The sequence below is a fragment of the Piliocolobus tephrosceles genome, chromosome 4 (assembly GCF_002776525.5).
Source record: "Piliocolobus tephrosceles isolate RC106 chromosome 4, ASM277652v3, whole genome shotgun sequence".
Taxonomy (NCBI): Eukaryota; Metazoa; Chordata; class Mammalia; order Primates; family Cercopithecidae; genus Piliocolobus; species Piliocolobus tephrosceles.
Window position 1 is genome coordinate 140,131,533 of NC_045437.1, and position 15,855 is coordinate 140,147,387.

At 51.7% G+C, this 15,855-nt stretch overlaps 1 protein-coding gene across 10 annotated transcripts in view; it reads right to left on the reverse strand.

Moving 5' to 3' along the window:
• Window positions 1–15,855, reverse strand: part of NDST1 (N-deacetylase and N-sulfotransferase 1) — a 72,795-nt gene that overhangs the window by 28,672 nt on the left and 28,268 nt on the right. For 9 of the 10 annotated variants that reach the window (XM_023226940.3, XM_023226933.3, XM_023226937.3 and 6 more), the window contains 2 exons: window positions 7,298–8,197; window positions 436–930 (listed from right to left, as the gene is read on the reverse strand). In XM_023226940.3, the coding sequence (XP_023082708.1) occupies window positions 436–930; window positions 7,298–7,810 (1,008 nt within the window). In that variant the 5' untranslated portion in view covers window positions 7,811–8,197. Of the gene's footprint in view, window positions 1–435; window positions 931–1,118; window positions 2,805–7,297; window positions 8,198–15,855 lie in introns of those variants that run through there. The other variant, XM_023226941.2, reaches the window with a different exon arrangement.

The window sequence follows — 15,855 nt, forward strand, 5'->3', positions numbered from 1 at the left end:
GCAACCTCCACCTCCCGGGTTCAAGCAATTCTCCTGCCTCAGCCTCCTAAGTAGCCAGGATGACAGGCGTACGCCACCACACCTGGCTAATTTTTTTTGTATTTTTAGTAGAGATGGGTTTCGCCATGTTGGCCAGGCTGGTCTCAAACTCCTGACCTCAAGTGATCCGCCCACCTCAGGCTCCCAAAGTGCTGGGATTACAGGTGTGAGTCACCATGCCTGGCCAATGCTTCAATCAAGTTTTAAATGATACTTGCTTCTAATAAGACAATTAATAAAAACCAACTGGCAGGATAGGAAGCAGGGTGGGACTGTCTTTTAAGTAACTCTCAGCACAGGGGAGATACAGATGGGGCACATCCACGATGGGGCACCTGAAGGCTGAAGCTTGCCAGGCCCTGCCTGCCTTGCCCAGGCTGGCATCCCCGGTCATACCTTCACGTCCTCCACCTTCATGCGTGTGCCCTCCTTGCCCACAAAGATGTCATCAATGTCCACCAGGATGTAGCGGTCCAATGGCAGGGAGAGGCGCTTCCCTGTGAGGAAGGCCACGGCGTCCACGAAGACGAGCTTGTGCAGCCAGAAGTTCAGGTTGTTGCCAAACAGCACACGCTGGATGCCATCATGCAGGCCCAGGTCCTGGACCACAGTAGCGTGCAGTGCGGCGTGCAGGCCGGCGTCCGCACCCAGGTGTGGAATGGATTCGGATGAGCGCGTCTTGGCCAGCAGCACCGGCTCATAGGTGGAGTGGTTCGACTGGAACACCGTCCAGTCCTCACCGGGGAGCACACCCTTCTCCACCTCACTAGGTCGCGTCACGTAGAGCAGCGGGGACTTGGGGTTGATGCTGCAGTCCTTCAGGCCCAGGTTTGAGTGCAGGAACAGGGGGAAGCCCTTGAGCTGCGCGCTCAGCAGGCTGTTCTCATTGGCCTGCAGTCAATGGGGGGCAGGAGGGGGAATAGAACTGTCACATCCAGAACCCTAAAGGACACAGACTCTCACATGTGGACCATAACAGTGGTATCAATATTCACCAACATTCATGGAGGGCTCACCACCCTGGCCCTGCGCTCCACCCTGCACAATAATATACTCACAAACACACATGACTCACTTACCAAAGTCAGGCACTTGGTGCTGTGCACTTTGCAGACAGGAATGCTGTTAATCCTCCAATGACCCCATGATGGAGACACTGCTCTCATACCCATTTTACACATAGGAGATGGGGCCTAGAGAGGCTAAACCACACAGAAGAAAATCTAGCAGTTGAGAACATGAATCCTGCTAGACTGCCTGACTTTGGGCAAGTTATATCACCTCTCTGTGCCTCAGTTTCTGCTGTAAAATGTGGCTAAGAACAGAAAATAACTCCAGGGATGGTAGAGGATGATCAGTATCAATACCAGCAAAGTGCTCAGAATAGGGCCTGTGGCATGATCAGAAACTGCTCATTCAGTCCTCATATCAGCCTGCGTATCCCACTTCACAGGTGTGGAAACCGAGGCTTGGAGGGGCATGCTGCCCTCAGTAGCACAGTGGTTGGCAGGAGCTATGAATCACTGCCAAGAGGTCGAGCCCTAGCACTCACACACCTAACCACCAGGTGTGGTTGCCTGGGATTTCCAAACTGGCTCTGGCCACGCAACCTTTTCTTCAGGAGACATCTTACGTGGATGCTAATGCAGACGCTCAAAGAGGAGGTTTCTGCTGGGGGTGCCCCACATGCTCCTAGCACTCCAGAGGCCACTCCCTCACCATGGTGCCTGCCTGGTCATTGCCATCAGTGGTGAAGGCTCTGCCTCCCTTCTCTCAAGGCATGCGGCTGCCCAGCTCCCTGGAAGTCTGAAGTCAGTGTGCCCCAGTCCCATCTTCCCTAGGCTCACAGCCCGTTCCTTCCTCACCCTCTCAGCTACCTGCTCCTGAATATGGTACAATTTGTCCTTGTTCCTGTGCCAATTCCATTCTGTCTTCTTGGCCTGACAAACTCCTGCTCATACTTCAAACCCAATGCATATATCCTCTTCTCTGCACTGGCCTCCCTGAGACCATGTTAAAGCCTCAGCTGGAGCATTTCTCACCTCAGCTGCAATATTATATTTTCAGCATTCTATCTCCCACCAGCCTGCAACCCCTTAAGTTCAGGGCTATGATGTTTCACCTTTGGATCCCTGGTGCCCAGCTTGATACCCAGCAGGAACACACACAATTTAATGCAGAAACTGGATTTTTAAAAGAAATAAAAGAGGAACAGCCAGCTCTCCAGTACCTGGCATATGACAGATGCTCAATACAGGTTTCATCTGTTCATTCTGCAACTATTCACTGTGTCAGGCACTGTTTTAAGTGCCAGTGATACAGTGAGAAAAACAAAGACTTGGCCCCTGCTCTCATGAAACTTAAAATCAAGGAGGGAAGAGAGACATTCACCAAAATCACAGGAATAAATATAAAACTTCAGTGTGGCACATGCTACACAGAGGAGGTTCATATTTGTGGAACAGTAGACCACTGGGCACAGTTAGTGGGCTCAGGAAGTCTCCTGGAGAAAGGGACTTTTGAGCTAACATTTAAAGAACAAATAAGCACAAACAAAGGGAAAGGTAGAGGCCAAGAATAGCAAGTGCAAAGGCCCTGAGGTAGGACAGGCCTTAACGTGACGAAGGAATAGCAAGAAGGCAGCAGAGTGAACAAGAGGGAAAAGAGGAGCTGAGGCAGTTAGGTCAGCTGGAGCCAGACCTGCAGGGTGCTGGAGGCTTGAAGCAGCAGCAGGAAGCCCTCAAAGACTCCATCAAAGGACGACAGGTTTCTTTTTTTTTTTTTTTTTTTTTTTGAGGCAGAGTCTCGCTCTGTTGCCCAGACTGGAGTGCAGTGGCCGGATCTCAGCTCACTGCAAACTCCGCCTCCCGGGTTCACGCCATTCTACTGCCTCAGCCTCCCGAGTAGCTGGGACTACAGGCGCTCGCCACCTCGTCCGGCTAGTTTTTTGTATTTTTTAGTAGAGACGGGGTTTCACTGTGTTAGCCAGGATGGTTTCGATCTCCTGACCTCGTGATCCGCCCGTCTCCGCCTCCCAAAGTGCTAGGATTACAGGCTTGAGCCACCGCGCCCGGCGACAGGTTTCAATTTGCATTTTAAAAAGATCCATGTGGCTGCTTCGTGGAGAGTGAGTGGAGCAGGGCAAAGCAAAATGAGTTTGGAGGGGCAGATGGGGTCACGTGTAGGGCCCCGAGGAGAGCTGCTCAGAGGGCACTCACAGGGGCATGCAGGTCAGTGGTGGGGGCGGCGTAAAGTCTCGGCTGAGCCTGTGCCCGTTGCAGAGCTGCACTTGTCCAGAAGAGTGCCTTTCACTCATCTCCTCTAATTCCCAAAAAGGCTCTGCAGGGCCCTGGCCTCATAAACCACATTAAGTAGCCTGCATGTGATTCTCCAAACATCAAGAGTACCTCCCCACCCTGTCTTGAGCCAGCCTCGGGTGCTGAGGCCCAGTGCACAGCCCAATTCTCAGCTACCTCCCCAGCTCCAGGCTGCTCACGACTCCTAAGACAGCCCTGACCAAGGATGGGAACTACTTGGGCTGCGTGGGGACAAAAGCGGTAGGTCCCTGAGACATTTCAGGCCTTGTCTGTCGCCTGCTGAGGCCTGGGATGCCACACTGGACCACGGGTGCTGAGGGATCCCATTTCAAAGTCCCGACCCTGAGCTGACTGCCAGGTGCTTGCGGCTCAGTCAGCTGCCCAGCCATCCAGGAAGGCAGAAAGCCAAGTCACTGATGGCCTATCCGTTGGCAATGAAATGAACCAGCCAAGAAGGGAATGGAGGGCCTCAGCACCGACAGGCTGGCCTCACTGCAGGCCTCACCCCACAGCACTGGAAATCCCTCTTGCTCCTCACCACTGAGTATCCACTCTGGAGACACCAAATCTTCCAATGGGGTCCACCAGGCAGAGGGAGGAGGAGCCCTGATTCGGGAATGCCGAGGTAGAGGCCAAGCACAGATCTCACCATTACCTGGGGGACCTTGGGAATCCCACATCTCCTCGCTGAGCCTCAGGCTCCCTGTCAGTCCATTTGCTCTTATATTATCTCCTGTGGCTGGGTTAGAAACAACAAGCTTGACTGTCAGATCTTGGCTCTATGACTTACCACAGGTTGAGCATCCCTAATCTGAAAATCCAAAATGCTCCAAAATCCAAAACTTTTTGAGCACCAGTGTGACCCCCAAAGGTCATGCTCAAAGGAAATGCTTACTGCAGCATTCTGGATTTCAGATTTTCAGATTAGGGATGCTCAACTGGTAAGTAGAATGCAAGCATTCCAAAATCTGAGACCCTTCTGGTCCCCAGTATTTCAGACAAGAGACACTCACCTGTAGCTATGTCATTCTGGACAAACCATTTAACTTTTTGAACCTCAGGTCCTTATCTGAAAACAAAGTGCCTACTTCACAGAATAGCTGTGAGAATTAGACATGAAATGCCTGCAAAGCACTGAGCTCAGTGACTGGGACACAATAAGTGCCCAGTGAAAGAGGTCAGGTAGTCCTTGCCAGACCCCTGCCAGGGTGTGTTTAGCTCCAGGTCACCTGGAATTTCAAGGATGAAGCATGACAGTGCCAGGAAGTAGGGATCCAGATGAGGGTGACCCTATTCCCACCCTCCAAGATCTCACAGGGGCACACATTGGTCAGGACCACAAGACAGACACAGCGCTACCACCGCTGTATGCTGAACCTGGAGATGACAAAGCATGATAGCTCCCATGTATTGAGTGGCTCCGGTACCAGACAATGGGCTCAGTGCTCCCCACCCACCATCTTGTTTTCAACACAGACCAGTGAGGCAGGAGCTGTAATTGGCCCCGCTTTGCAGATGAGTTGAGCATTTTTACCCAGAGTCACTCTGTTTCTAAGTGACAGAGAGATCTGAACCTGTCTGGACTTTTAAGTCCCTGCTCTCACACTGCCCTGGGAATCCAGCATCAGTGGGAACTGGAAAATGAGTCTCCAGATCCCTGGAGCCCACAAACACTCCCCACTTGGCAAGTTCAGTACACAGCGGGGAAGCTGGTCTTGCGGAAAGAGTGGAAAGATGTACCTTGACCACCAGGGGGCATGCATTTGAGCAGAAAATCACAAGCCTCTGCTCAAAACCAATGATAGTCTAGTCCTAGGCAACAGGGTAGGAAGAGCACCAAGTCCTGGAATTACCACTGGCCCCACAGTGAGACTCTGAATGTGTCCCCACCCCTCCCTGGGTCTCCTGTTCACCTTCTGCAGAGCAAGGAATTGGGGCCAGACAGCACCCAGCTCCATTGTACCAATTATGCCCAATGACCACAGCCCACTGCCTGGTCCCCAGAAACAGTGGGAGCTCTGTGCACTGGGTGTGACCTCTGATGCCACTTCTTCTGAATAAATGGCATGTGATGCTCCTGGACTCATCACATCGTGGTTAAGAGGCCTCTGGGGCCAGACTGCTTGAGTTCAAATACCAGACCTATACTCATCAGAGGCGTAAGCCTGGACACACTGCTTATCCTCTTTGCCTCAGTTTCCTCCTATCTTAAATCAGGCTGCTAGCCACCTGCCTTGGTATGAAGTGTGTGAATCTGCATGACGCATGTAGATGGTGCATGGCACTGAGTGAGCACTCAATAAACGCCAGCAGTCCTGATGCTTTTCAGGCCTGGGGCTCTGAATAGAACTTAATGAAGTTCATGGCAGGAAAGGGTACAGAGTCCAAGAGAAAAGAGAAAAACAGACAATGAAGATAGTCTGACTTGATGTCATTGTAAAGCCATAAATCAGGCCAGCGTTCCCCTGAGGGCACTCTATAAAAGAAAGGGTTTTGTGATCAAGCCAGTTGAGAACAAATCTCACTGGTTGCTCTACTGCAGGACTTCTAAGGACCTTCAAATTCTTGGCTCACAATACCTTTCAGTGGCAGAGCTTCCTGCTGTACTAGTGTGTGAAAGAACATGCCATGAGAAACCCTGCAGGAGACAGGGCCCAGTGCACAAGCGCACCAGGAAGGCCTGGCACAAACGGGCACCCAGCAGCAGACACAGGTCACTTCTGACCCATCTCCCACTCCTCCTCTCCTGCTTCTCCTCTCCTGGCTCACACCAAGCAAGAGGCTGCCTTAGGACTTGTGCACTTACTGTCCCTTCTTCCTGGAAGGCTCTTTGCACAGAAAGCCACACGGCTCCTCCCTTCACTTATTTCAGGTCACTTTATCAAAGACGACTTTCCCAAAATAATGTCAAGCTCCCACCCCCACTGCCCTCTGTGTCCTTTCTCTGCTTTGTTGCTTTTTGTACTGATCACACCTGCCCCATCCTGTGTTTATTTGCTCACTGCCTGTCACCCACCCACTCCCACAGCACTGAAATGCCAGCTCCATGACAGCAGGGACTTTGACTACTTCGATCACCGCTAGCACAGGACCACAAACACTGTGAGTGCTCAGTAAATATTTGTTGAATGAAGGAACAAATTCCCTGCCACCTCCAAAGCATCCAACTAGAGTCCCAGCTAGTGTCTGTTCTCATCTAGCAGGTCAGACTTCTCTGACCACAGCCTCTGGATCCCCCGCCATTCCCAACCTCCCCACCCCAAGGACAGATTCTCTGTGACACCCTTTCTACAAGGACCCCAATCCCAGTGGTCATTCTGGGAGCCCCATAAAGCCCAGAGCAGCTCCCCATCTGCCCAGCAGGATTTCATTCTTCTCTTTCTCCTCATGCAAAATGGCTCTGGGTCAGGAGGTACATTAACGCCATACTCCACCACCACCGAGAGGAAAGAGCATGGGAGAGAGAGCCCAAACTATCCGTGTCTAGGTTCAAATCTCGGCTTCCCCACTTACAGGCTTCATAACCTTACATAAGTAACTTAACCCCCAGAGCCTTGGTTTGCTCATCTGAAATATGGGTGCACACGCCCTCCCTAGGGGAGATTGCCTTGACAGGTTTTGGGGCACCTAGCAGAGCATGCCCCTCTGACTTCACACTTATCCCTGTGGCCTCCTTTACACAAGCACCTGCTGTGTGCTGGACCCCATGCACAGCAGATGATCCCCCTGGCACACTCCCCTAATACTTACAAAGCACTTGCCAGGCAGTGGGCACCACCATGCTCCCCGTGCTTTACATATACTCACTCATTTAACCCTCCCAACAACCCCGGGAGGCGGGTGCTACCATTACACCCACTTCACAGATGAGAAGTCAGGCACTGAGCTGTGAGTCTGGAGAGGGGACTCTGAACTGCTCAAGGACCCTGCTTCTTGTGTACCTTGAAGAAGCCAATGATGCCCACGCCGTAGGCCACACAGTACTTGTCCAGCAGCTCCCGGTTCCAGGCGTCCAGGTTGACATACTTGAGGATGTTCTCATAGATGATGAGGGCGAAGCGGCCACGGCCCTTGTCAGTGAGCGTGGGCATGTCACCCTTGCCCGGCGCAATCTCTGTGCGGTATTTGAAGCGGCTGGACTCCAGGATGGCCACCACCTCCTGGCCCAGTTGCGAGTAGAGGCTCTCCACAAAGACCAGCACCAACGGGTCTGTGCGGGAAGGGGTGGCTGCCTGCACAGGCTTGAGCGGCAGCAGGCGACTGGGGGCCACGGGCGGCGGGTCCCCGCAGTCAGGCTCGGGGGCATCCGCTGAGGGCTCCAGGCCTCGCTTCCAGCCATATAGGTAGTAGGCCGAGATGAAAACACTAAACAGGCAGAAGACGAACAGCAGGAAAAGGACAGCCTGCGGGGACACGTGCCGACACAGCCTCCGGAGGCATGCCAGGGCAGGCATCCTGGCCTCCGAGACCTTGGCCACCGGAGGCCCGGCCTGCCCTGGCTACCCCAAGGCCCCACACAGGAGGAGACACGAGAATCGTCCACTGACCAACAAATTCACAGAGACTTAGGAAGCAAGGCCCTTGTGGGGCACTGGGAGTGGAGGATCTGGGCCCTCGGTCCTTCCTCCCAGCCAGGGGCGCAGTCCACAGGCTGGTCACGCTCCTTCCTTCCTCCGCGCCCCTTTATGTCACCATGGCAAACCCCCGTGTGGTCCTGTGCAGAGCAGAAGTGCCCCAGGGCGTCAGGGCCTTCTGGGGGTGCAGGGCAGCAGGCCAGAGGACACTGGGCAGGCCTGGGGGTGCCGCATGCCGCTCACTCCGTGAGGCCCACGGGACTAAGGCTGTGGAGAGTGGAGAGAACAGGAGCGTCACGTCAGAGTGTGGGCTTCAGGGTTCAGCTAACTGTGGACACACAGGAGCTGACCTAAGAGTGCCCAAGTGCAAGTATGGCTGCTGAACCAAGGTTGCATGATTTGCAGCAAGCTCTTTAATATCTCTGAGCCCCAGTTTCCCCACTTGTAAAATGGGGCAGACAATAAATAATATGAACCCATCTCACGAGGGGTTGGAGGATTAAGTCCAACAACGTTTGTAAATGACTTAGAGCAGTACCTAGCAAATGGTATCCACATATGGGAGTTGCTATTTTTGATCATTATCAGAGTCCAAGACTAGGCCAAGGAAAATCCAAGAGCAGGAAGGATGGGGAGAGATGATAAACATTTGCACAGCCGGGGAACTAGAGGTAGAATTCTAAATCACGACTGAATACCACATCCTCACCATATTCCATTCCCTTCCTAACCCGTTGCTCTCTTTGAATGAGCCCAGCAGCCCCATCTGATAGATGGAAAGACTGAGTCTCCATCCGAGGAATGAAGGCTCAGAACGAAGCCACGCCGGGATTCATTAGCGGGCTGTGGGGCATGTGTGACTTATCTGTGTGAGAAGGCCCCAGGTGACCATTACACCATCCGAGCATCAGTGAGCTCATCTGTAATACCAGCACCCCCGCAGCTCATGGCTGTAGCTGAGTGTTAAGCAAATGTGTCTTAGGAGCTTGACACAAGAAACATGGCAGCTGTCGTATTTGCCCCTCATGTAACCAGGCGTCTCTCATCCTTGGGGTACGTACCCACAGGTGCACACAACAGCCCAGGACAACAGGTGACCAGCCTTCTTGAGGACCGCTATACTGCCACAGGATGCAGAGGAGGCCTCCCCTGCCCTGGACCTTCTGTCCACCCAGGCAGCCAAAACTCTAGGTTCCAGCCTCCCCCTCAGCCTGAACCCCCCGCACCCAGGCTATGCCTCCTGGACTCATCTCACTGGAAAGAGTTAATGAAGACCCACATACACGACACAAAGGCCCCAATTCTCTCATCCCAAACAGCAACCCCAAACACAGCCTTCCAGTCTCCCTTAAATAGTAATGAAGTCACAAAAAGTGAGATTTCCCAGCAACCTAAGGAGCAACTTTCTTTTCTTTTTTTTTTTTTTAGGCAGAGTTCACTCTTGTTGCCCAGATTGGACAATGGTATGATCTCAGCTTGCCACAACCTCCACCTCCTGGGTTCAAGTGATTCTCCTGCCACAGCCTCCCGAGTAGCTGGGATTACAAGCATGCACCATCTCGCTCAGCTAATTTTGTATTTTTAGTAGAGATGGGGTTTCTCCACGTTGATCAGGCTGGTCTCAAACTCCTGACCTCAGGTGATTCGCCTGCCTTGGCCTACCAAACTGCTGGGATTATAGGCATGAGCTACCACACCTGGTCCCCAAGGAGCAACTTTCTATCAGTCACAGCGGCTCAAAGCTAGCAGGAGAGTTGCCCGGGTCTAAATGGAAGGTGTAAGAGCCAGGGCTAAAGAGGCTGGGGGTACTTCAAGGCTTGAGCCCAGCCTAGGGGGTAAAGATCTTTGAAATCCCTTCCAGCCCCAAGACCACACGATGTGCTCGGCATGGGTACAGCATGCCTCAGACCCAACAGCTGCACTTCCAGGAATTTATCCTAGAGGTATTACTGCACAAGTGCGTAAAGATGTCTGCACAAGAACACAAATCCTAGTGCTGCTTATAACAGCAAATCCCAAACAATGGGAGATTGTATTTAGGAATTATAACACAAGGGTCGGGCGTGGTGGCTCATGCCTGTAATCCCAGAATTTTGGGAGGCCGAGGTAGGCGGATCACTTGAGGTCAGGAGTTCAAGACCAGCCTCGGCAAATGGTGAAACCTCATCTCTACTAAAAATACAAAAATTAGTCGGGCATGGTGACAGACACCTATAGTCCCAGCTACTCAGGAGGCTGAGGCAGGGGAATCACTTGAACCTGGGAGGCGGAGGGTGCAGTGAGCCGAGATTACATCACTGCATTCCAGCCTGGGCGACAGAGCGAGACCCCATCTAAAAAAAAAAAGGAAATTATAATACAAGCATCACGATGAAATCCTAGGCAGCCATTTACAATATGTTGAAGAAGGACATGTACTGACATAGAAATATAATTACTACATATATTGTCAAAGTCAAAAACATTTATAAAACAGTTTGTACGTGTGGTCACAATTTTGTTAAACATTTTTGTGCATAGGCTAGAAACTGGTGCTAAATGCAAAAAAAGAAAAAGAAACATTAACAGTGATTATCTCTGGGTGATTTTTATTTCCGTTTTTTGTTTGTGAAATGAGGAGGTGATTAGGACAACAGGTATGGTCTCAGCTCTGCCATGATGCACTGTGTGACCCCCTCTGGGCTTCATGCATGTTAGAAGGGGGTTGAGACAGGTGATCTCTGGGGTCTCCTTCACCTCTGATATTCTACATTTCAGTGCCAGTACCCTGAGGAACCAGAGGCAGCCAAGAAAATGGGCATCTGCAATGCAGTGGGATAAGTGTGACAGACGGGGATGGGAGGGGTATTCGGAAGAACTCAGGGGTCCTTAACTCTTCTGGCAGGGGGAAGGAGGGGACAGGGAAGGCTTCCTGGAGGAAGGATACCTAAGCTGACCAGAATAAGAAGTAAGGGTTGGGCAGGGGTAGATAGAGGAAATGGCACATACCACAGCTTGGAGATAAGAGCATGTGTGGCGCTTTCCAGGGACTCCCTGCAATTCTAGCTGAGAGCAGGGCAAGAAGGAGCAGGTGTCCTGGGCAGAGGCAGGAAGGCTGGGGTGACTGGTCCTGTTTATACTCAGAGTACCCAGGTGTCCCATTTACCACTGATAAGGGCAGCCTGTGGCAGCAGCCCAGCCCCACCCCTTGGCCTAGGGCCAGGACAGAAGCACAGTGGAGAGGAGGTGGGGATGCCCTGATGGTGCCCCGCCCACGTTGGCCACTCAACCCCACGGAAGCGGAGGAGAGCAGCCACCAGCCACTCCTCGCAGGTCTGAGTGCGGTGGTCAGTGACCCTCTATCAGATTAACAACCTTTCAGAGTGTGAATTATGCAGCTCAGAGTCTCAGGAATGTGGAAGCCACGAACCCCTGTGGGAATCTGACATTTTTCAGACATAAAAAATATGCACATTAAAAAATGCACATAGTTGCCAGAGGTTGGGCGTTGAGAGTATGAATCAGCGGAGCAAAGAGAATTTTTTTGGCAGTGAAACTATGTGTATGAGACGACGATGGTGGATACATGTCATTATACATTTGTCCAAACCCACAGAATGCATACCACCAGGGCTGAACCTGAAAGTAAACTATGGACTCTGGGTGATAATGATGTGTCAATGCAGGGTCATCTGTTGTAACAAATTTACCACTCTGGGTTGGGCACAGTGGCTCACACCTGTAGTCCCCTGACCCTGGGAGGTGGAGGCAGGAGGATCACTTGAGGCTAGGAGTTTAAGACCAGCCTGGGCAATATAGCAAGATCCCCATCTCTACAAAAAAAAATGAGTCAGGTGTCAGAGAATGTGCCTGTAGACCCAGCTACTCAGGAGGCTGAGGCAGGAGGATCACTCGGGCCCATGAGGTCAAGACTACAGTAGCCATAATTGTGCCACTGCATTCCAGCCTGAGCGACACAGCAAGATACCATCTCAAAAAAAAAAAAAAAAATAGTACCACTTTGTTGGGGGATGTTGATAATAGGGGAAGTTGTGTGTGTACAGGGGAAGAGGGCATATGGGAAATCTCTGTACCTTACTTTCAATTTTGCTGTGAATGTAAAACTAAAAATCTAAACAATAAAGTCATACACACACACACACACACACACACATATGCTAGAAAATGTCATAATGGTGTGGTGGCTCTCGCCTGTCATCCCAGCACTTTGGGAGGCTGAGGTGGGCGGATCACTTCAGGTTAGGAGTTCAAGACCAGCCTGACCAACATGGCGAAACCCCATCTCCACTAAAAATATAAAAATTAGCTAGGCATGGTGGCAGGCATCTGTAATCCCAGCTACTCAGGAGGCTGAGGCAAGAGAATCACTTGACCTGGGAGGCAGAGGCTGCAGTAAGGCGAGATCGCACCACTGTACTCCAGCCTGTGCAATAGAGCAAGACTTCGTCTCAAAAAAATATATATCATAATAATTTCAAGGAGTTCAGAGCCTCCCTGTCACCCATCCACAGACCTAAAGTCCTAGACTAATGGACCCTCCTGGTTACACGTGCAGACTGGAGCCAAGTGGCTTCAGTTCAAAACTAAACTCCACCACCCAGTAGCTGTGTAATCTCGGGCAAGTTATTTAACTTCTCAGTGCCTCAGTTTCCTAGCATGTAAAATGGAAATTCTACCTACTTCCCACGGTTGTGAACATTAAATGAGTTGATACATAAGATGCTCAGAACCATGCCCGGCACACAGCTGCTGTTATCACGCACCCCTGTTGCTTATTTAACATACTTATGACAATCCCTCACGATGCGGATCACAGCTTAGCTCACGAAGTGCTTTCAAGCTCATCCCTCTCTTGAGAGTCTGACAGCCCTAGGACTCAGGCAGGGGAGGGGAACTCATTTCACAGAGGGAGAGCAAGGGCTGAGGCAGGCAGGCACCAGACACACTTATTACACAGAGGGCCAGGCAGCCAGGGCTGCTGTCCTCCTCTCACAGCATGCCTGAAAAGCAGCCCTATCTTTGGGGACTGTGGCGCTTACTGGGAGCTGGCTGGCTGCCTGGATAGAAGCCGGGAAGCTAAAGATAAGGCCATGGCATAACGCAGGGCAAAGGGAGAGCAAGGTAGCCCCTGTTCTCAGAGAAGGCCAAATACCCTGGGGTGCGGGTGGGCGGGGGGATGTCAGTTGCTTTGTAGCAAAGTGCTGGCCACTCAGCCTGCTGGCAAAGAGGATTCCAGCACAGCCCCTCTGCAACCCACTCAGAGGCTGCCACCCTCCACCCAAGGCCCTCCTCACCCGCCTGCACTCCAGAGCTCCCAAGGCTCAAGGGATAAATAACTGAGGGGCTCCTAATCCCCCTGGAGCCACCAAGGCCTCAAGGACAGCTGGGGCTGAGGCCTCAATGACCCCCACCACCCTGGGCCTGCTGGGCCTCGCAGACATCACCAGCAGTTTCCCCTAAATTCCAGCCTCACCCAGACAGTCACCAATCTCGGGCAAGCATCGAGGCTTTTGCTGATGAAATTCCCATTGCCTGGAATGCCTCCCCCGACCCCTTGGGACACTTACTCATCTTTCAAGATCCCAGTTCCAAAGTCATGACCCCTCTGAAGTCATCTCCAACCACTGCCCCCTCTCCCACTCCTAAGTCTCATTCCTCAGGCTCCCGCCTCATCCCCACTCCACGGTGCAGAGGCTGAAAACCAGGACCGTGGAGCCCAAACAAAATGCAGACTGTGCTCTTTGGCTTGCACAGTATTTTTCTTTAATTTGGGATTTGTTAGCAACATTGTTAACTCAGGAGATTTTACATAAAAGTCAGAACTTCCAACTTTTCTCTAAAGAGGGCAAGTTCTGGTGACACTGGGCACACATCCTCACCCGCAACCATCAGCTGAGGCACTTAGAGAGCCAGCCTCAAATGGGCCGTGTATCCTGCAATTAACACCATCAGCATCTCTATGTACAGTCTCACAGCCAACCTCTTCCCTTCATTTGGCTTCCTGCCCAGGCCCTGGGTGTACCTGAGCATGTGGTCTGTGCAGAGTAAACTGGTGGCATTCCTACACATGGCTCTACCTGTAGCCTGCAGATCTGTGGGACAAGACCAGGGCTTACTGACCTCTGCACAGGCCCTCACCGGCACCTGGCACAGAGCCCTCAGCACAAAACATGTCCTTTCTTCTTCCTTCCCCCATGCCTGGGTGCCACTTAAGGGCAGGAACCAAGTCTGATTCATCGTGGAAGCTCCCGCTTTTCCCAGGGTCAGGTCCTTATTGAATACTCAGGATATGAATGAATGAGCAGCTGTTATTATTTCCAATTTACAGATAAGAAGACAAAGACTTCAAGGTGAAGTGACTGGCCACAGTCACATGGCAACCACCAAATCTTGACTCAAATGGGTTTCCTTCCTGACTCTGAGTTTGGTCTTTCATTCCTCCATGAAACCCAAGGGTTTCTACAATAAAAGTAACACCAACAATGTTATAATTATCATCATTATGAATACTGCCGCCATACCTTCAGCACATACTATGAGCCTGGCACTGTGCTAAGCACTTTTTTTTTTGTTTGAGACGGAGTCTCACTCTGTCACCCAGGCTGGAGTGCAATGGCACGATCTTGGCTCACTACAACCTCTACCTCCCAGGTTCAAGCAATTCTCCCACCTCAGCCTCCCGAGTAGCTGCGATTACAGGCACCCACCATCATGCCCGGTTAATTTTTGTATTTTTGTAGATACAGGGTTTTACCATGTTGGCCAGGCTGGTCTTGAACTCTTGACCTCAGATGATCCACCCACGTCAGCTTCCCAAAGTGCTAGGATTACAGGCATGAGCCACCACGTACAGCCAGCCCTTTTTATACCTCATTTCATGTAATCCTTACAACTAATATTGTTATCCACATTTACAGTTGAGTAAAATAAGGCTCAGAGAGGTTAAGTCACTTGCCCCACATCTAGTCAGTGGCAGAGCTGAAATGTGAACCCAGACTCCATGGGTGGGGGAGATAACTCCACAGCCTTCAGAGGAACCTTGGCTTGGGGTAGGCAGGGGCATGACAGGAACCTCAGCCACAAAGGCCAGTGGCCCACAGTCCTCAGCCAGGCTCCCACTGCACTCCCCTAGCCCTAGCCCCAGCTTTCCCTGCCAAGGAGCTGAGGATAATGAATGAGATGCTCTGGTCGTCATGGAGATGCCATGGCAACACTGCACTTTCGGGAAATACCACGGTAACCGTGGCCACTGCTCTGGAGTTGAAGTCACTCTATCTAACATCCCCACCTGAAAACGCTCCCCTGGACCCATAAGAGAAGAGGGGCAGAGGTACAAGGGCCTTCTTACAGGAGCAAGCTGTCCAGAGACTGGGACCAGCTTGGAAGGGGGTCCAGCTTGGGCCTGTGATGAATGCGTGGGCTCCAGGAATGAGCCCAAGAGCTCCGTAAGAGCAGGTATGGAGACAGAGCAAGCCATGCCTTTCACGGTGAATTGTGCCCAGTAACCCAACTCACATGTACACAGTGCCTACTGTGCACCAGCAGGCCTCCTGAGAAGGGCTGTGCACACCCTTCTGTTTCACTCTAGTGACGACAGCTAGCATAACAGTTAAAGGCCCAGGCTGGAGCTAGCCCGCCTGAGCTTGAATCTTTGAATCTTCTCTTTCTTTTTTTAAGAGTCTTGCTCTAAACAAACAAACAAAACAAAAACAAAAAGAGTCTTGCTCTGTTGCCCAGACTCACTCCAGCCTCCTCCTACTGGGTTCAAGCTTTGAGCAATTTTTGAACCGCAGCCTCCTGAGTAGCTGGGATTACAGGCGTCCACCACCACACCCGGCTAATTTTTGTATTTTTAGCAGAGACGGGGTTTTGCCAAGTTGCCCAGGCTGGTCTCGAACTCCTGACCTCAAGTGATCCACCTGCCT